This window comes from Mustela putorius, unplaced genomic scaffold (genome assembly GCF_011764305.1).
Source record: "Mustela putorius furo isolate JIRA1106 unplaced genomic scaffold, ASM1176430v1.1 tig00003856_pilon_pilon_pilon, whole genome shotgun sequence".
Lineage (NCBI taxonomy): Eukaryota > Metazoa > Chordata > Mammalia > Carnivora > Mustelidae > Mustela > Mustela putorius.
Genome location: NW_025422008.1, coordinates 196,605 through 216,903, shown reverse-complemented (window position 1 = coordinate 216,903; position 20,299 = coordinate 196,605). Strand labels below are relative to the sequence as shown.

General features: G+C 45.4%; 1 protein-coding gene across 2 annotated transcripts; it reads right to left on the bottom strand.

The window, feature by feature from the left end:
• Positions 1-501: 501 nt before the first annotated feature.
• Positions 502-19,126, bottom strand: LOC101679196 (butyrophilin subfamily 3 member A3). 2 transcript variants are annotated; one of them, XM_045065119.1, is made up of 9 exons: positions 18,823-19,126; positions 17,579-17,673; positions 15,476-15,823; positions 10,553-10,753; positions 10,288-10,308; positions 10,169-10,195; positions 6,298-6,324; positions 2,158-2,184; positions 502-1,742 (listed from the first exon to the last, which is right to left on the bottom strand). In XM_045065119.1, the coding sequence occupies exons 2-9, from the start codon at positions 17,661-17,663 to the stop codon at positions 1,282-1,284; spliced, it is 1,197 nt and encodes a 398-aa protein (XP_044921054.1). In that variant the 5' UTR covers positions 17,664-17,673; positions 18,823-19,126; the 3' UTR covers positions 502-1,281. The 2 variants fall into 2 exon arrangements, with proteins under 2 accessions (XP_044921054.1, XP_044921055.1); XM_045065120.1 differs by having other exon boundaries at positions 15,476-15,820.
• Between the last annotated feature and the right edge of the window lie 1,173 nt (positions 19,127-20,299).

Here is a 20,299-nt window from a genome sequence, read left to right as displayed (position 1 = left end):
ACCGAACCTGCGACCGGTCCAAGGTAACACCGAGCTGTGAACTTACTGTTGGCTCTGTCTCTGTAGCCATCTTTCCCGTTCCAATACCCGCAAGCTCTGCGACACTCAGACACCCCCGATCCTTCTGTGACCCTCCGGGACCTGAGGCCACGCTGACCCCGCGTGGGCTTCGCCCCGGTTTAGCCTCTGGGGCGATGTCCCTCAATGGAACAGACTTCTAAAAGTCCTGATTTTGTGCTCCGTTGCTCCGCCACTTGCCGGGAGCCGGCCCCTCCCCCCGGGGTCTATTTTTCCGTCGCTTTGGATTCACTTCTCTGCCAGTCCTACCTTTCAGATAGTGGTTGTTTTTCTGTTTCCAGAATTGCTGTTCTTCTTCTCTTTGATCTGCCGATGGATGTGCAGGTGTTTGCAATCTTTAGATAAGCTATCTAGCTGATCTCCAGCTAGCTGAAGTAGTCTCATCTGCTACTTCTCCGCTATCTTGACTCCTCCCCCCAGAAATAACAAATGTTTATGAAGGTTCATTAAGGTAAATATGTCTCATCCATTCCAGAATAGGAAGCATGTACAATGGAATAGGACACTCCACTCTTCTTCAAGTCCATTAGCCATACATTTCTTCAGAAATGTTCAGATGGACAATGTTTTTTAGTCAGAGTGCACATTTCCTAAATTAGAGCTGGTAACCCACCCATAGCCTCTGGGTTCATCTGCACAATTCAAACTATATAAAATAAACACCATTTAATTCTTCAGAATAATTCAGACCTCATCTCATTTCATATCAAAATAATATGAAGATTCCATGAGATAATGTTCATGATCAAAAGAAACATGACTTCCAATAGCAAAATTCAGCCAACCCCATTACAGCTGAAAAAGTCAATATTTATCTTCAAATACCTGAGCATAAGGCATGAACCAACTATTCTCATAAACTCACCCCAGCAGTCTACACCCAGAAGAGAAGGGCAAGACACCCAGCCATTCAGGACTAAATTCAGAGGCTGATAGTCCTGGGAGTCTGCAGCTCCCAGAAAAGCCACCATGAGGAATCTGGGACAGTGTTGGAGCATTATGGGGACATAGCTTCTGGGCCAGAGGGAAGCAGTGGAGATTCAGCCCCTGGGAGATCACCATCAACACCACAGCCTGAACTGAACCCCTGTCTTGAGAGGCTCGCAGGCTCCTCTGAAGAACAAGGATGGTTGTTAACAGGTACAGGGGTCTGCACAGGCCCATCCACCCCAGAGCAGATGGTCAGGGACATACCTCCTTCCCTCAACCGAAGTATGGAAACAGAATCTCAGAGGAGGAAGCGAGAGGGAAGGAGAAAATGTGGGAACCATCAGTCATGTTGTAGAATGAGACATCCCCTTCCTTCAGGTCCAGGAAAACCCCTACCCTTTGGGGAACTGGCACAAGGAGTTCTGAATTATCAGGGAGGGAAAAGACTTTATTCTCATACACCCCTACAACCCAGAACCCCTTTCCTGGGCATTCCTGGTACCAGCCTTTCCTCTCCACACCTCTCCTACAGACCCCCAGGGCCCACTCACTTTTTTCTTCTGCATTCCTGATCTCCACCTCCCAGTAGCAACACCCTGATGTGATGTCTTCATGACCCAATACGCTATAGGTTTCTCCTGTGTCCTTGGGTGAGTCCTTGAATGTCACACTAGTCTTGTCATCAGAGATGGCAAGGCTGGAATGGGCAGACTCTGGATCCAGACTGACAGACACTGCAGAGACAGTTGCCAATCATTCAAGGACTTGCCCTACCACATACTAAGGCACACAACCACCACCCCACCCCCAGACACCTAGCTGCATGCAGGGAGGACCAAAGCTCCTGAGATGAGAGCCGTCTGACTCAAGCACACAGCCCTCCAACCAGAAGAAGTAAGCATAAGACTGATCTGAGGGTTAGACATGTCACAGGGCCCTTGAGGGCCAGCCAGGACTCCAGCACTAAAGAACACCCATTTATATCCAGTATCAGTCACACCCAGTAATCCCAGCTACATGATGTTCACCACCCCATCCCACCCCACCACCATTGATGATGCCAGCATCTGTATCACCACAGCAAGCTGAAGGAGATGTCAGAAGCCATGGGACAGCTGTAGGAGCACCCAAACAACTGAAGTAACTCACAGGCCTGGAACTTCTCCTTCCACCAATCTACAAGAAAACCACATTACACAAATGTGAATAACAAACCAGAGACTTGAGACTGTACAAATCATTGTGGGTATAGATCCTCTGAAATACACTGAACCGAGAGTTATAGGGAAAAATGTTTTGGAAGCATTCACCTGAAGAATTTATTTTTCACACACATTAATTCTATCTCTCTCTCTCACACACACAGTCACACATGTGCACACTCTCTCTCATACACCCACCCCCATCATGTTATAATATTCCCATGAAACCCAAGCCATAAGAGTTAACATCACTAAGAGACTGGATACTGAGCAAAAAATATGGCTTTTTGCACAGATTTCATTATCAAAATAGGCTTTCTCTATCAAAATAGGCTTTCTCAATTCTGAGCCACATATCCATCCTGAAAGCTAAGTTTTCTTGACAAAGAACTGAGGATATCATAATTTCTGAGGGCTCCATTTACTTATAAAGAACTGACTGAAATGAACTTGTATGTTGACTCAAAACCATGGTAGAGGCAATACAACTTGGTGGCGCTGCACTTGGAGGAGGAATCTCAGTCATGGGTGAGGAGAACTCAGGATATGGCATCAGGGAAATCTTGCCCCATCAAGAGGTAATGGAGAAGATTCAAGGAAGGAAAAAGAGAAGTTCAAAGCAAGAAAGACCTACATGTAGTGAAAGAAAGTAATGGATTTGCTTGCCTGTATCACGGGGTATTGCAAGGAAAAGCATCTCTGTGTGTAAGGGGAAACTCAAAAACATTGGGTCTAGTCATCTGCTTCTCCTTATAATCACCTAGAGAGATCAAAAGCAGCAGGAGACACCACATATGATCATCCCCCAAATACAGCTGTGTCCTATGCCCCAGAAACTGTGAATATGTCTTGGCAGAGAGGACTTTAAAGATGTGAGTAAGATTAAGGAACTGGAGATACGAATGCAGCAAGGGTGAAATAACAATTTCTCCAAACACCTAGATGGAACCTCAAATCCAATTATCCTAAGGATCATATCAAGCTACCCTCTATAAAGTGAGGACCTGAAATGAGCAAGAGAGGAATACAGGGGTCCCCTCCCTCAGTGACGCAAAGCATAAACTTCTCCAACCTTCATACTCCTTTTTGGGAAGAAGAAAAGAAGCTAACTAATCACAGCAAATGTATATCTGTCATAAGACCCTAAAAAGTCTGCACCAGTAAAGCTGTGACCTCCAACAGGACAGAGACTCCAGAACAAAATTATAACAATTATAAAATAAGAACAGGACACATTCTTGAATATTTGGTGTCAACATGGGACCCCTATTCTCCAACAGGTTTATTCAGATAAAGTAGAACGTCCAGCTCTGTTAATTTCTTATACAAACAGATCACATGAAGTGGGTGGACATGTCACATTTTGAGAAAAGGGAACTCTACTTGTTCTTCACTAAGACATTGGCTGACAGCAAACTCTACATTTCTATATGACAACTGACACAGATTAGCAAAGACGAGGAATCAGGAGGAGGAGAAGAAGGAAGAGGAGAAAGGGATTTGGTGTTCCATTCTGAGACTCCACAATGCACCCATAGCTATGCTGTGCACTTCCGTGGTCCAAGTGCATTCTTCACCTCATTCCACAGCAAGCTGTTCATTAGAAACTATTCTTCCAATTTCATGAATAAGATCAGATCAGACATTTGTTCACATCACATTAATATCACCTTACACCAGTTAGAATGGCTAAAATTAGTAAGACAGGAAACAACATGTGTTGGAGGGGATGTGGAGAAAGGGGAACCCTATTCCACTGTTGGTGGGAATGCAAGTTGGTGCAGTCTCTTTGGAGAACAGTGTGGAGATTCCTCAAGAAATTAAACATAGAACTTCCCTATGACCCTGCCATTGCACTACTGGGTATTTACCCCAAAGATACAGATGGAGTGAAAAGAAGGGCCATCTGTACCCCAATGTTTATAGCAGCAATGGCCATGGTCGCCAAACTGTGGAAAGAAACAAGATGCCCTTCAGTGGATGAATGGATAAGGAAGATGTGTTCCATATACACTACGGAGTATTATACCTCCATCAGAAAGGATGAATACCCAACTTTTGTAGCAACATGGATGGGACTGGAAGAGATTATGCTGAGTGAAATAAGTCAAGCAGAGTGAGTCAATTATCATATGGTTTCACTTATTTGTGGAGCATAACAAATAGCATGGAGGACATGGGGAGTTAGAGAGGAGAAGGGAGTTGGGGGAAATTGGATGGGGAGGTGAACCATGAGAGACTATGGACTCTGAAAATCAATCTGAGGGTTTTGAGGGGTGGGGGGTGGGAGGCTGGGGTACCAGGTGTTGGGTATTATAGAGGGCACAGATTGCATGGAGCACTGGGTGTGGTGAAAAAATAATGAATACTGTTATGCTGAAAATAAATACAAAATAAATTTAAAAAAATAATCACCCATTTAAAAAAAAAAGCCCTCCTATGTGAAAGTGTTGATTCTACTGTAAGGATGTCTATCCTTACAAAATAAAAAGAACATATATAAGGTATACTTAAAAACACAGGCATTTCAATCCAGCATAGAATGGTGTGATGCTAAAAGAAGACCATTTAATCCACATTTTAACAGATAAGTCCCAAGATTCAGTGAGGCTCTCTAAAGAGTTTGACTCACACATCTGGTCAACATAGACTCTTACACTACTGAATCCACATTCTCTGTTCTCAAAGGCTGTGTCCCTGATCATAAATAGAAACAGCCAGGACAAAAAAGGCATGTGTTATAGATTCAAATGGCCCAGATTCATAACCCACCCCAGTGATAGAGGGTGCTCTGGATAACCTTTCATTGCATTAGCAACCCTAGGATCACTCTCCTCCCCCAACTACTAACGGAAGGGTGAGATGGCCTCATTATCAGAAGCAAACCCAGTTATAAAATTATTTCAAAACACCTTAAAATAATTATGTCTTTTCAGAAATCTCTCAAACATGCGTCAAGAAAGTTATTACTTTTTGCGCACCCAATAACTTGCATGTCCTCTGTGTACTTTCCACTCTAACCACCATGGCTGTCATTTGTGGTGTCTCTTCTACCCAAAGCCACCCAAAGTGTCTCTTCTACTCTCAACCACCTAGAGTGTCTCTGAGAGGAATCACAGGCTCTCCACTTTCCATCTCATCTCCTCCTCTTTTCTCCAACCACCTTTTCTTTCCCTGATTTACTCCCATATTTTCTCTGGTAAACAATTTTCACTCCTCTGAGCTTCTCCTATTGCCATCCTCACACATTGCTCCTAGTAAATCTAACCAGTACTGAGCCTATCAGGTAAATCCAAAATTCTCCTAAAAGGAGAGATAATGGTTGTGAACAATTATAAGTTACTGTCCTTTAAAATATTAATTTCTTAACACTGTAATACAAAGATGTACATAGGATTTTGTATATAATGACAATATATCAGTATCTCACAAACCCACTATCAGGACTCCCTACACATTCTGGAGGCTCTGGATCTGAGAATCAGAAGAGCTGACCTAAAGAAAACTACTTCCAAAAAAACCATGGGGGTTTAGAGGAAGATACCTGGCTTGGACAAGGAGTCAGAGCACACAGAAGCAAAATGAAGACCATCATTCCAGAGAAACAGTAAAAACAAACAAGCAAACAAACCAGGAAAACCAAAGGAAGGTCCAAAAAGAGGTAGGAATTTCAGGGTAAAATGGATTCAGAAACAGGATCCCTTAAGGAAGACCTGAGTCCTAAGCAGGCAAGCTTGATTTCTGAAATCTTCCAGAGACAGTAAATTCTAAAGTACCACGTCAATTCCATGGTCCAATTGCCCTTACAAATGACCACTCTGTTGTCACTGGACCAACAAAACTATCCGTTGAACGAGGTGTGTTCAGAGGGTGTTGCTAATTCTAACAGCAACCTACAGTAGAGGATGGGTCAGAATAGAGGCAGATCTGTGATCCCAAGGACAGTCCCTGTAGTCTTCAGAAGGACACAACAAACATAACAAGGAGATCAGGGATACCAACCCCATCTTGGTGTGGGGTCCAATGACAGAGAAGGTGGCACAGTGGGGGCTGGGGAGGTAAAGCCAAAGGAAACTGAGTCACTTACCTGCATATAGTTGTGCCTTCTTCAGGGCTGAAAGGGAAGACACCCTGGTGAAACATGAGCCAGAACAAGTCTGCATAGTATTGATCTACTGGCACATGACTCCTCTCTGTGCTGCAGGTGATACTATCAACAGAGTACGGAGAGAGGCCAGAGAGGAGATACCCTCCTGACATGGGCAGACAATAGGATGTTCTGGGAAATTTTTTGGACCACCAGTCAGAGAGCCAGCATTGGGGGCTGAGTAGCATGCTTGCTAGTTCCTGCTGTGTGACCTTTGCCAAGTTAGTGTCCTGAGTCTTAAAAACCACAATATTAAAATAAAAACTCTGAGAAACAAACTGAGAGTCTGTCTGGGAGGGAAGGGAGGGTTGGGAGTTTGGGCAAGCCTGGTTGTGGGTATTATGGAGGGCCCAATTACATGGAGCAATGGGTGTGCTGCATAAACAATGAATTATGGAATACTGAAAAGAAATTGAAAAAAAAAAGATACATGTAGTTGAATAGTAAAACCATCAAAATGACAATTAAATTAAAAATCAAAAGCACTTTTAACTCTTAAACTTCTATTCTCATTCAGACAAGTAGACTTAAGAGTCAACCAAGAAAAATAATCTTAACAAGAAGAGACAAAATTAAAAAAAAATTAAATAAATTCAGCAGAGTCTAAAGAGACAAAAGAAAAGAACGTAAAATTGAACAATTGATTATAACATTAAGAATCTCTAAGGTGAAAAAACTCTTAGATGGAGAGGAGAAGGGAGTTGAGGCAAAACGGAAGGGGCGATGAACCATGAGAGACAATGGACTCTGAAAAACAACCTGAGGGTTTTGAAGGAGGGGGGGGTTGGGGGAGCCAGGTTGTGGGTATTATGGAAGGCATGTAGGGCATGGAGCACTGGGTGTGGTGCATAAAAAGTGAATTCTGTTATGCTGAAAAGAAATTTTAAAAAAAGTTATTAGTTCAATTTTATGCACACAAGCATTGCAAGACCAGTTATCTATATGCATTTGATTTTCTGAACAATAGAAGAGATAAAACTTCTGTGGAAACACTCAGCCCATAAGAGTCAGGTAGCTCTCCTGGGGCCAGTGGAGAATTTTAATCTCTAAAGAAATTTCATGTTTAAAAAAATTGGTAGCAGTGTGGAAGGTACTCAGCATAACTACAGCCAACATCTAAATCTGTTTTTTCTTTTTTTTATGGGGTGCAGGGGGATTCAACAATAAGTCTAAATGTGCATTTCAAATAAATTTTCAACAAAAAATAGTATTCCTTCAAAGAACAATACACTATGTCCAACCATTTTTTTTTTTTTTTTAAGATTTTATTTATTTATTTGACAGGCAGAGATCACAAGTACGTGGAGAGGCAGGCAGAGAGAGAGGAGGAAGCGGGCTCTCTGCTCAGCAGAGAGGTGGGTGCTCAGCAGAGAGCCCGTTGTGGGGCTCGATCCCAGGACCCTGGGATCATGACCTGAGCCGAAGGCAGAGGCTTTAACCCACTGAGCCACCCAGGTGCCCCTGTCAAACCATTCTTGATTACCAAAAGAAAATGCATAATACTAACAAATTTCATCCACAGAATTTTTCTGAAATGAATCCCAATATTAATTGCATCCCCAAATAAATAAATTTTCACATTAAAAAAACACGCAAAATTTTTATCCCATCTGCTTTCAATTGGCGTTAAAGGTCAAAAATTATACAATGTATATGTTTATAAAAAATAAAAAATTAAAAAAATTATACAATATATAAAAATGTTTTAGGGAATAAAGTATACATTATTCCATGAATGTAAGAAATCATTATTACATCCAATGATTTCCAGGAAAGAGAGATATGGGAAATAACAGAAAAGGGGAGATGAATTAAGAACCAGGATGTTAGGTGAGCTCTAGGGTAAAAGTATCCAAATGTTCTCCGAAAACACAACACTGGGCCACTGACAACTTACCACCCAAGTTCTGTCTGTCCTCTACCCAATACTTTGTGATCAGTACCTCCAGGAACTGCAGAGAAAAGACTCTCCCATGATGGTGTTATGTGGAGGGAACATACTCCTAAATTTAATGACCCCATTTATTTACATAGTTTCTCTAAAACATTCCAGAGTATTCAGGTTGACTGAGAACCAGTTGCACTGAAGACTAAAAGGCTACAAAGATTGAGAGACAAGATGGTGGGGAAGTAGGAAGAGGTGCCTTTTCAACCTGTACCCTAACGTGAGCTGATTACCTACCAAAGAACTCCAATCACCCATGAAATCAGCCTGAGATCAGAATTATACACATCTGGATCTCAACAGGGGCAGAAGACAACTGTGGGCAGGTAAGGTGGAATGGGAATGTCAGACTGATATTGGAAGATAAACAAAAGGGGGAGGAAGCCACTAGAGGGACCCATTGGAAAGTAATACCCCTAATACGAGAATGCCCTGCATCTGGGGACCAGCATTAACTTGGAAACTGGGTGAAAGCACTCCAAAAGAGTGCTTAAAGGATCACAGGGGGGAAACTGTGGGAATCTGGGCGGCTAGGGACAGGGGCTTAAGTCCCCAGACCCAGGACAGTCTCCCCTGGCCCTGAGCCAGAGAGAGTGCAGTGGAGAAACCAGGTCTTGGTCCCCCAACCGTCAGCATGCCTGAGATTGCATGGGGTCTGGCTCCTGTGAGGGGCTGGAAGCCACTCCAGAGGGCAGAACGCCAACCCCTGCTATGGAGCCTGAGACACGCACGCCCCCTCCCCTGAGAGAGGTGCGCAAAGGCCCACTTGGAGCTCTTAGACTCGTGACCCACAGCCTCCCCTGAGAGAGGTGCCCACAAGCTGGGCGCTCTTAGACGGAGAAAGACCAGGCACTCCCAGCCCGGGCCAGCGGGAAAATCTGTGTGCGATCACTGCTTGGAACCTCTCTGGTGGTCTGGTGCTGCCCAGACAGCTGCCACTGCTGTGGTTTTGGGTACAAGCAGAAGATCCTGTGTCCCCAGGGACCGCGACTCGAAACCTGCTCTGCCAGCTTCCAAGGGGGAATTTAGATGGGCTCTGCAACAACCACAGAAGAGCAGGCTGAGGCTTCTCCCTGAGAGGGAGGTCAGGGTTCAGTTTGCTTTCCTCTAAGCCTACAAAAACCATCAAAAGCGTTCAAGGCAAGAGAGAGAGAGAGAGAGAGAGAGAGAGAAAGGTGAACAAACACAAAAACCTCCAGAGAATAAAAGCCTGAAAAGACCGGTTTCCTCAGAGCCCACCCTCTTGCAGGGGGCGGGAGGACTTAACTCAGGGAACATCATTGACTGAAAATCCACGTGGCAAGCCCCTCCCCCAGAAAACCAACCAGGAAAGAAAAAAAAAAGACTACAAGAGAACAACCACCACTACTTCATAGGACAACTTTTATTTTTAATTTGTTCCCACTATTCTGGCTCAATTTTTTTTATATAGATAATTTTTAAAAAACTATTTACCCTCACAGTAGCTGTCCAGTGCAACAAATTCCCTAACAACCTTCTAACCTGAACTTTTTGATACATACACCTGGGTTTTTCTTTTGTATTTTTATTTTTTTAAAATTTCTTTTTTTTAGTTGAGTTTAGTCTAGTTTATAACTTTTTAATTTTTATTTTCTAATATTCATATAGAGTTAAAAGGCCACAAAGGAGGTGGGTAGATCATCCAGTGACCACCGTCATTCCAGGTTTCAAAGCACCGTGTGCGAAAATATAGCCCAGATGGGGAAAACCCATGGAAAAAGTTCTGCCTCTGGCCAGTTTCCACTTCTGCACCAGGGACAGGTCCTCATGTCTCTGCATGAAACACAGAGGGGACACTATGGCTTAGGGGGCAAGAGACCCAAGGATATCTGGACAGTCACTCACCGGCCAGGTAAACAGATTTCCTCCAGTCTGCAAGGCAACACAGGAAACGGGTGAGCTAAGAATCAGAATGTCTCCTACAAATGTGACACAGAAACTTCTGGAAAAAGGACACAACATACCAAGATCTCCTTGGAGTTCATCTGAAAAAAATTGAAAAATACTCTTAAACTCCCATGACTAAGAGCAGCAAAGACTGCACCTGGAAAACCCACAAGAGCATCTATATGTCTCCATGAAGATCTAACTCCAGACCCCTTGAGCCTCCACAGACCCACCTGTCCTCTCTGGTCCTCCTCAACCCCCTGCTCCTGGCCAAGGGCCTACTGTCCACTTCTCCTCTGCACCAGCTTCCACATTGTCGGCCTTGGCCCTGTCCGGCCTTACCTCTGGCCTTCAGTGCCTCCTCCTTTATCCGCTGGTCCTCCTCCTTTTCTCTGTGCAGTTTCTCCCATTCCTGCATCTCCTGGAGCTTTGTAGTATGTTCTCTCATGATGTAGAAGACAGCCCCAAGGAGTAGGAGCATCAGCACAGTCAGGATCACCATGAAAGCTAGCTTCCAGGGAGAACTCCGAGGGAAGAAGGGTTCTGTGCCCAGCCAGACACCCCATCAGGGCACTGCTCAGGACGGCCAGCCCAGCACACACAGGAACCCCCAACCATCCCACCCTTCTAGGAGTGGGAAGTAATACTGACCTGGGATGAAAATGGCCATTGCCTTCTCCTGGCCCAGGATGGGGTTGAGGACTGAGCAGGTCACATTCCCTGAAGAGCTGTCCCTCACTACAAGAGTGGTCTCTATGGTGAACAGCCCTTCACCGTCTTGGGCTTGGGTCTCAGAGAACATCAGGAACTTCTCTCCACTGCACTTGGGGCTTTGGGAACCACCCCGAGGCCATGCACACAACTTGAACCCCATCCTCCTCTGGCCCTGTGATGTGCACTTGAGGGGCAGAGCCCACACCTGAAGAGAGAAGCTGCAGAGCACAGGGAGGCCACCCAGAGCCCAGGGATTTCAGCAGAACCTTCCTGTACACAACTCCAAGGGCAGCATTGCATTTTGGGGGCTCCTTGGGGGAGTGGTCCCTACAAGGATTAATGTAGGGGTCCTGCCATGGAGAACAGAAGGAAGGAACATGGGGACCTGTGGCAGGGCCAGAGGGCAGGCTCTTCTCCCCAACCATGAGGGTGGGAATTAAATCACCCAGAGGATAGAAGGAGGAATTTCATTCCAGGATCCATCTTTCTCTGCTCTTCTCAACTCACACACTCTGCAGGGCATCTGCGGGCACACCCACTGCCACTCAGTCATCACTTCCACCAACCTATATATCTCCTGAGCTCGCTCCCTAATATCCACTTCTCTTGTTTAGCTGTACCAGGATTCCTCACAGATGCTTCAGACTCAAATCCTGAACTAATTCATGTTTGGCCCCATCTGTGACAGGATAATGAGGAAAATAACCCCAATCTTTCAGTCTTCCTTACATCCAGCCAGCGTTCTGCCACATATTGTTAATGCCTTCACACTCTGCTTCTGGGCCCCAACCTGTGACTTGACTCAGCCCCTGAGATTTCAGGGAATGGGACTCTAGCAGAGGTTGGAAACTGCTTGTGCCATTGCCCTGTCCTCTGCCACAGGACAGACATCTTCAGGCTAGTGCAGCCTTTCCAGCTAAAGCTGTCCTAGATCAACCAATAGCCACCTGGACAACACCAGCTGAGCAAACCCAGCTAAGGTTCACTGGCAGGACAAAATAGATTTAAAGTAAGAGGCTTATTGTCTCTGTTGAAAATAGGGAAAGAGATTCCCTTCCCATCCTTTTTTTGTAACATTTACTTGAGGAAACTTGTCATTCTGGGTATTTTCTTTATTCTTTGAAATGTATATAAGCACTTTAAAACAAACAAACATAAAAACAAATAGGCCTTTTGCCAGCTCTGTGATCCAAGAACATGTTTCTCAAGGAACCTTGAGCCCTCTCTTTGAAATGCTCACACCAAGGAAGACAGCCTTCTCTCCGCCTTCTCTGCCAGGGTTGGAGCTTATCCTCAGTGGGCACCTTGATCCACGTGTAAAATCACTGCCTGTCATCATGATGGGAGAATCGGCAATAAATAAATAAATAAATAAATAAATAAATAAATAAAAAAAAATACACTACTGTATTTGTCTGCAAAACTCTTCATCTCTCCTTCTATTCTGAATGATTCCCTTGCTGGATTCTTGGCTGCAGATTTTTTTTTTTCCTTTTAGCACATTGAATATATCACACCACTCCATTCTGGCCTGCAGAGTTCCTGTTGAAAATTCCACTGAGTATATGTGAAAGTGTTGAATCACTATATTGCATACCTGAAATGAATATAACACTCTGTGTTAACTACACTGGAATTATATTTCTTTTTATTTTTAAGGTAGGAGAATTTGGTTTTCCTTGGAATAAAGCCAATTAGTTAACTTACATGCTCACCCAATTTCCAGCAAATATAAGATGCACCACCTAGGACAAATTTTGCTGGCAAATCCAGCTACTTGAGGGCTCATAACTGTTGATCCTGAGAACGTATATAGAATGAGCTCTGTCTGCATACGGAAAAGATGAGATTTCTTCTGTCTTTGCATTTCTTGATAGAATCTCTGTGATGCACAGCACATTATAGTTAATGCTAATTTAATAATAAAAAGGAGCTTTCTTCCTACTGTCTTAGAGACAAGATTCTGAGTTGGAAGATTATGGGGGTTTTGTTTTTTTTTGATTGTTTTATTTGCTTTTCTTTTCTTTTTTTATTTCTTTTCCGTGTAAGAGTATACATTGTTTTTGCACCACACCCAGTGCTCCATGCAATACGTGCCCTCCTTAATACCCACCACCTGGCTCCCCCAACTTCCCATTCCCACCCCTTCAAATCCTTCAGGTTGTTTTTCAGAGTCCATAGTCTCTCATGGTTCACCTCCCCTTCCAAATTCCCTCAACTCCCTTCTCCTCTCCATCTCTCCTTGTCCTCCAAGCTATTTGTTATGCTCCACAAATAAGTGAAACTGTATGATAATTGACTCTCTCTGCTTGACTTATTTCACTCGGCATAATCTCTTCCAGTCCCGTCCATGTTGCTACAAAAGTTGGGTATTCATCATTTCTGATGGAGACATAATACTCCATAGTGTATACGGACCACAACTTCTTTATCCATTCATCCGTTGAAGGGCATCTTGGTTCCTTCCACAGTTGGGCGACCGAGGTCATTGCTACTATAAACATTGGGTTACAGATGGCCCTTTTTTTGGCTACATCTCTATCTTTGGGATAAAGACCCAGTAGTGCAATGGCAGGGTCATAGGGAAGCTCTATTTTTAATTTCTTGAAGATGAAAGACCATTCCATGCTCTTGAATTGGAAGAATAAACATTGTTAAAATGTCTATAATGCCTAGAGCAATCTATATTTTTAATGCCATTCCAATCAAAATTCCACCGGTATTTTTCAAAGAGTTGGATCAAATAATCCTAAAATTTGTATGGAATCAGAAGAGACCCTGAATTGCTAAGGAAATGTTGAAAAACAAAAATAAAGCTGGGGGCATCACGTTACCTGATTTCAAGCTTTACTACAAAGCTGTGATCACCAAGACAGCATGGTACTGGCATAAAAACAGACACATAGACCAGTAGAACAGAATAGAGAGCCCAGATATAGACCCTCAATTCTACGGTCAAAAATCTTTGGCAAAGCAGGAAAAAATATACAGTGGAAAAAAGATAGTCTCTTCAATAAATGGTGCTGGAAAAATTGGACCGCTATATGTAGAAGAATGAAACTCGACCATTCTCTTACACTGTATGCAAAGATAAACTCGAAATGGCTAAAAGACCCCAATGTGAGACAGGAATCCATCAGAATCCTAGAGGAGAACATAAGCAGTAACCTCTTTGATATCAGCCACAGCAACTTCTTTCAAGATATGTCTCCAAAGAAAAAGGAAACGAAAGGGAAAATGAACTTTTAGGACTTCAGAAAGATTATGTTTTTAATTATATTTCTCCTATGTGACTGAAGATTTATGAGTAGGACCTGTTAAGATTAGCCAAACACAGCCCAGATGAGCTGAACTCCCTGAATGCCAGATTAAATACATGTTTGGAGTTACAGGCCACTGAGATTTCTATGTCTTTGTTACACAGCATTATGGCAGCAATCTGCAGCTTACACATAAAATAAATATTTCTACCACTAAAAAATCGATTTAAAAAAAATCTGTGAGTACCTGAAGTCCCTTCTCTCCACGCCTCCAAACTGTCCTTGTCCCCAAATCTTCTCACTCAGTTTACTTTCCAAACCTCTCTGATGCTGGAGTGCTCCTTTCTCACCACACTGCCCCTACATGAATGCAGGGGGCCATCCTCTTCACCCCATAACTACATCCAGGCCTCCAGTCTTGCTCACCTTCCATACACGCTCCATTACAGCTGCCAAAGCAAACCTGCCCTCACATACCTTGCTCCACTGCTCTGTTGAAAATTCCCTCAGCCCTGCATCTAAATGGCATAAGAGCACGTGAAGCCTCTGGTGTTCTAGTATTACACCCCCACTACCCCGCAAACAAAACTCCTATCCACTTCGTCCCCAATCCCACCATCTGTACTTGTTAGGGAGTACACACTCCATTCCTAGGACAATTTGGTTGACTGCTCAGAACCACAATCACCATGCTGTGTATGCTCCACACAGATCCATCAACCAAAAGGCCATTTCAGAACACTGTCTGCTTCACTCAAATGTCTGCTCAAGTGTGCGTTACTTGTGGGCTTCTCCTGATAAATCCCTTCTCTGTCCACCTGGACCAGGAACACCTCTATATTCCGGAGATTCACCTCTCACCACCATCCTATTAACCTCCACACCAATCATGTGGCCTCTCTCTCTGCCCAGAGTTACCAGCTACACTCCTCCCTCAGGTTTCTCACATGGTGTTCTTCTGCTTGGATCTCTCACCCCTAGAATATTTATTTGGCTAAGCCCCTACTCATCTCCATTTAACATTGTCTATAACCTATCTATTTGGCCATTTACTGTCTGTATAATAATATAAACTCTACAAGCAGGGATCTTTATTTGTTACACTGAGCTATCCAGGTGCAGAGAACAACAGCTATCATGAATCAGGAGTTCTATATATTTATACTGAATAAATGAAGAGTGAAAGACCCTCCTTTACCTCATTTATACAAATGGAGGGCTATTAACTTGGACCTTGAGGTGGCTCCGAATTCCAATACTGCAGGTCTCTAAATATCGATCAGCAACCCACCTGCCACCTTCAGTTCCACACTGGCCTCTTCATAGAAGATTCCCATTCTGAAGAAGCAGGTATACAACCCATTGTCGAAAGCCTGGACATTGTGGATGAGCACAGCCGCATCCCCCTGGGTGAGGAAATCCTTCACCAGTGAGGTTCGCCCTCTGTACTGAGCCAACTGCTCTTCTCTCTGCTCCCGCTGGTTTTGATAGATGAGCACTGCTTCTGAGAACTTGGAGCGGAACCACCACAGCTCCATATTCTCCACATCCATGGCCGGGGACACACAACATGGCAGCGTGATGTCCCCATCCAGCACTGCCACAATGGGTTCAGAAGGGCCAATCACCATAAAGTCTTCTGTGGACAGAGACATAGGACTGAGAAAGCTGGAGAGATGCAGGACAGGGAAGGGAACATGCTGTCAGGAGGGAGGCCCTGACTGAGGGACTTAGCTGTGAGAACTCCTAATGGGTCAATTTTATCCTAAAACAAATTTGAAACACAGAAATGGTGTAAAGAGACTCATCAATAGCCTGTGCTCCTGACTCCAGGCCCATCCATGAAGGATGCTCTGACTCAGTCGTTCTAAACTTCCACAGGCATCACTATCACCAGGAAGGCCTATGAAACACAGATTACTGGGCTCTACCCCCAGGCCTGCTGGTTCAGTAGATTTAGAGTGAGTCTAAGACTGTGCATTTCTAAGGAGGTGGTGAGAAGCTGATACTGATGTCCCAGCGACCATACTCTGAGAACCACAGCTCTAACCTGCCTCCTCTTAGGACAGGACTGAAAACTCACCAAAGAGCACTACTGCGGCCAAGTGGTAACATCCTACTCATTGCACCACACCTGGAACTTCCCAACACCCACTCCTAAAGTTATTGTTTTTGCCCACATCTTTCTCTTCTACTGAATTATATGTGTGCTAAAAACTAGACCTCACAGCTACTTCTATTAAAACCTGCCTTCACTCCATTTCTCACAGGACCCAAATCACTACCTGTTCCCAAAGAGAGTTCATCCCACTGCCTCCAGCCCCTTGCAGGCCTTGGTCATCTGAGACCTTGTAGGTATGTCACAGCTGGACACTTCTGCAGGACAAACACCACCAGACAACCAAACACTGACTTCTCAGTCCTGTGCTACTCAAATTTGGCTGAGTCACTATCTGTCTCACCTGGGGGATGACAATTACTAGTCTCCCTGTGACATCCTCTCTCCAGTCAGTGTCTGTGAACCTTTAAAGCTGGAACCAAAACCATGTGCCTCCTCTACCAAAGCCCTTCAATGATTCTGCAGTTGCCCAAGTGATCCCGTGCCCATTAAGGAAGACCCTCCCTGCTCTCTGATCCCCAACTCCTGCTTCTCTCCCCCTCATTCACTCTGCTCGGGCCAACACTCACCTCCTCTGCTCCTTGAATACCCAGGCACACTTCCAGCTTTGTCTGGCTGCTCCTCACTGTGGAGAACCTCTTCCCATGGGATCCAGACAGGTTCCTCCCACCTCCTCCATGTCTTTAGTCCCATCTCACTGCATACAGTGACCACCTAATGTAGCACTGCTGCCTGGCCACTAGCGGTCCTGCAGCCCCGACTGCCCCACCTTGTCCCATGCTCTCCAATCCTCTAACAGACATAGATTGTACAGGGTTGTGGTATTTAGTGCTCACTGTCCCTGCCAGAAAGTAAGGTCTGTAAAGATAGAGACTGTCTTCTCTGTACACAGAATAGCACCTAACATGTACTCAGTACCCTATAAATATTTGTGAAATAGAAGTACCAGTAAAGCCAGGAAACAAAAAGCCAATAAAGGCAGGAAACAAAAAATAAAGAGACAATTATTTTCATACTTTTCATAGTGAAATCCACATTTTTTACTTTATAAGACATAAATTCGTTAGAGAACTGTCATGCTCCCCTGCCCTTACATTGCAGTTCTGGGATTCTTCTTATGTGTTTAATTTCAAATAGCAGTTGGGGCATCTCCAGAATCTGGGTAGAGCCAGGGACTCCACCAATAGCCATCTGTCTTGATGGAGATGCCAGCAGAGCTCTGGGGGCTCTCACCCACACCAGGGAGACACAGGGAGGGGGAAGGGACACACTCACCTGCAGAGCCCCCAGCAGGCAGCTGCAAGAGGAGAAGCAGGGAGGGGAGATGGATGAGCAAAGAGTCCCTGCAGCAATCCTCCATTTCCTCAGAGCTGGGGAGACACAGGACAGGAGGCAGGTGACACATCCAGAGAGGAGGCAGGGCCAGGCCAGAGCTCTGGTCCTCAGAGCAGACAGCATGGCTCAGGGCTGGCAACAGTCCCCAGAAGGAGTAAAGCCTTTCTTACTGCTTAGTATGCTGATGAGGTGGGGGCCCCACAACCCTGATGCCAAGAAAGCCCTCCCAGCCCTTTGGAAACTTTCCCAGCCTTCTCTGCCCACAGGACCACACCCTTCCCGCCTCAGCACAGAGGCCTCCTCCATGTCTACATGAGTCACAGGATACCACAGAGGTCCAGGGACGCAAGGCATAGACTCAGGGTTCTCCCCATGAAGGACACACCAGCTCCTGTGTGCTGTTCTTCTGCTGCCTCCTAATTATGACCAGGGAATGACTAAGAAGCATGAGAAGACTGCGTCGTCCTCAAGGACACTGTGGCTCCCACCACATGCACACTGTTCTGAGTCCTTTGATAGGCGAGTTCACCCTTATTTCAGCTCCTGCCTCCTGCAGCCCTTTTCTGCTCAGGGCCAAAGACGTGGACTTGCTCATAGGTGAAGCCAGACAATTCCCCATGAACGGTTAATCTCCATCTTCTCTATCTTTGAAGAGTTTCTGCCTCAGGATAAAGAATCCCAGCAGAGCAGTGGGAAGCACAGGATAAAATGAGACCTGGTCAAACAAAAGGGCTTCAAACCACTGACTCTGAGGGGAGAGGGATTCATCCAGAGGTCCTGGGAAGGACAGATTCTGGGGATGACTGCTAAGGTCTCCTCCATACTCAGCCACATGCTGTGGGAATCACCTGAGGCAAGTTTCTTGACCTGATCTGCCCCAGGTCCTATCTGCCATACAGAGTAATAAGAACTCATCCCACGGAATAAGAAGTATCCTATGAATTTATGTATGGAGAGTCAGTGCACATTAGAACAGTGCCTGCTCCTAGGAATGCTACAGCAATGTCATTAAGTGAATGAATAAAGTGGATCCCCCACTGTAATTGACAACTACAACTACCTCAGAGCCTCATTATTATCCAGTACCAGCCCTCCAGCCCCACCACATCTTGGCGACCTCCTCCCAAGCATCTGCTCTCCACGCTCCTCTTCTTGTCCAGCAAGTGTCTTCAGAACCCACTCACCTGCCTGGGGCTTCTGGAGTGTCTCTAACTCATTACTGTGAGACCTCAGCCAGCCCCAGTCTCTGCTCTCAGAGACTGCACATGCGGTTCACTGCTCACGCCCCAAACCCTGCTCCAGATCCAGCATTGGTGCCACAGGCTCCTCTTGTCTGAGAGGCAGCTGGTTCCAGGAGAGTGGAGAAGCACAGCCAGGAACAGGTTGCAGAGGTCTCAGCTGAACCAGGGACCTGGGACACCCAGCACTCCCTGACAGAAGAATCCTGCGCTGACTCCTTCCACCATTTGAAAGTGAAAGCTTATGAAACACAACCCTAGCTGACTCTGCCCTGCCTTTGGATGGTGCACTCTAGTTATCAGGAAGGAAATAGCATGATCAGAGCCACAGAAACAGGGCAGGTACAGATATATGGACCCACTCTGCAGGGGGACACACAGAGACACAGATACCATACCATTTGTTGAACAACTGCCACTCTCCAGTTTGGCTAGCTTCTAGACCAGAAGCAAGGAGTGTGTGTACCACAGCCAAGACAAATAACTAGCCCTTTGCACAGGGCAGTTCACTACCAAAATACTCTATGTCAGTTTCTGAATACTAATGGCAGGAGCCTTTGAAAAGCACCCAGTGCAGCTGCTTTGCTTTTCTTCACCAGATGACCCAGGTGCTCCCATAGTATGGCAACGGAAGGGTTAAGCCTGAACATCACAGAATCTTCCAGGGCCAGCTCCAGGACACTGGCCCTGCCCCAAGCTGAATGGACAGCACCCTGGGGCTTCTTAATACTATACTATCACACAAGGCCTGGGTGCCCCATTCAGCCCCTCCCCACCAGGCCACAGTGTGCATCAGGAAAGGCAGATTCCGTGGTCTCTGAATGAACACTGTGGAGCACTAGGGCTTCCTTTCCAGCCCCTCCCTTCCTGCAGTTCCCCATCTCAGTAAAGGAAACCTGGGGTCACCCAGTTATGCCTGCCAGACTCTGGAGGGTCATTCCACCACACACACCACTTTCCCACCCAGTCTGCTGCTAGTGCACCAGAAAGTTCAAGACTTTTCTCTAATCCATATCCATGGCTGCCTTCTAGCTCCACACCCATCTCACTTTCCCCCTTACCCAGACACAGTGTCCCTGCTTCCCCAGGGGCATCCCCTGCCCACCTCCAGCCTCACCCTCTCAAGTTCATTTTCCATCCAAGGTTATAACCTCTCAAACCATCTTATATCAGCTCTGCTTCACCCGTTCCAGGGATCCTCCTGCTAAACCTCTTGTCTGTGGCTCCTGGGCCCCAGCTTCCTCTCTGACTTCATTCCACTGCTCCCAGTGCTTCCTCCTGGCCTGGCATCATTCCTCCAGTTCACGGAGCTTTCCCAGCCTCAGGCCTTCTCACAAGCCCCGGATGTTCCTCTTCTCTCTCAACCCCCAAACTGCTCACCATTTCAGTCTCACTTAAAGTGACCTCCCTCAGAGTGGCCTTC

Coding starts and splice junctions, on each gene's coding strand:
- LOC101679196 (XM_045065119.1), bottom strand. CDS start 17,663: ATGGAGGATTGCTGCAGGGACTCTTTGCTCATCCATCTCCCCTCCCTG. Junction 2,185..6,297: donor GAAGGCACAACTATATGCAG/GTAAGTGACTCA, acceptor GTTTTCTTGTAG/ATTGGTGGAAGGAGAAGTTC. Junction 1,743..2,157: donor GAAGGAGAAGTTCCAGGCCT/GTGAGTTACTTC, acceptor CTGTCTCTGCAG/TGTCTGTCAGTCTGGATCCA.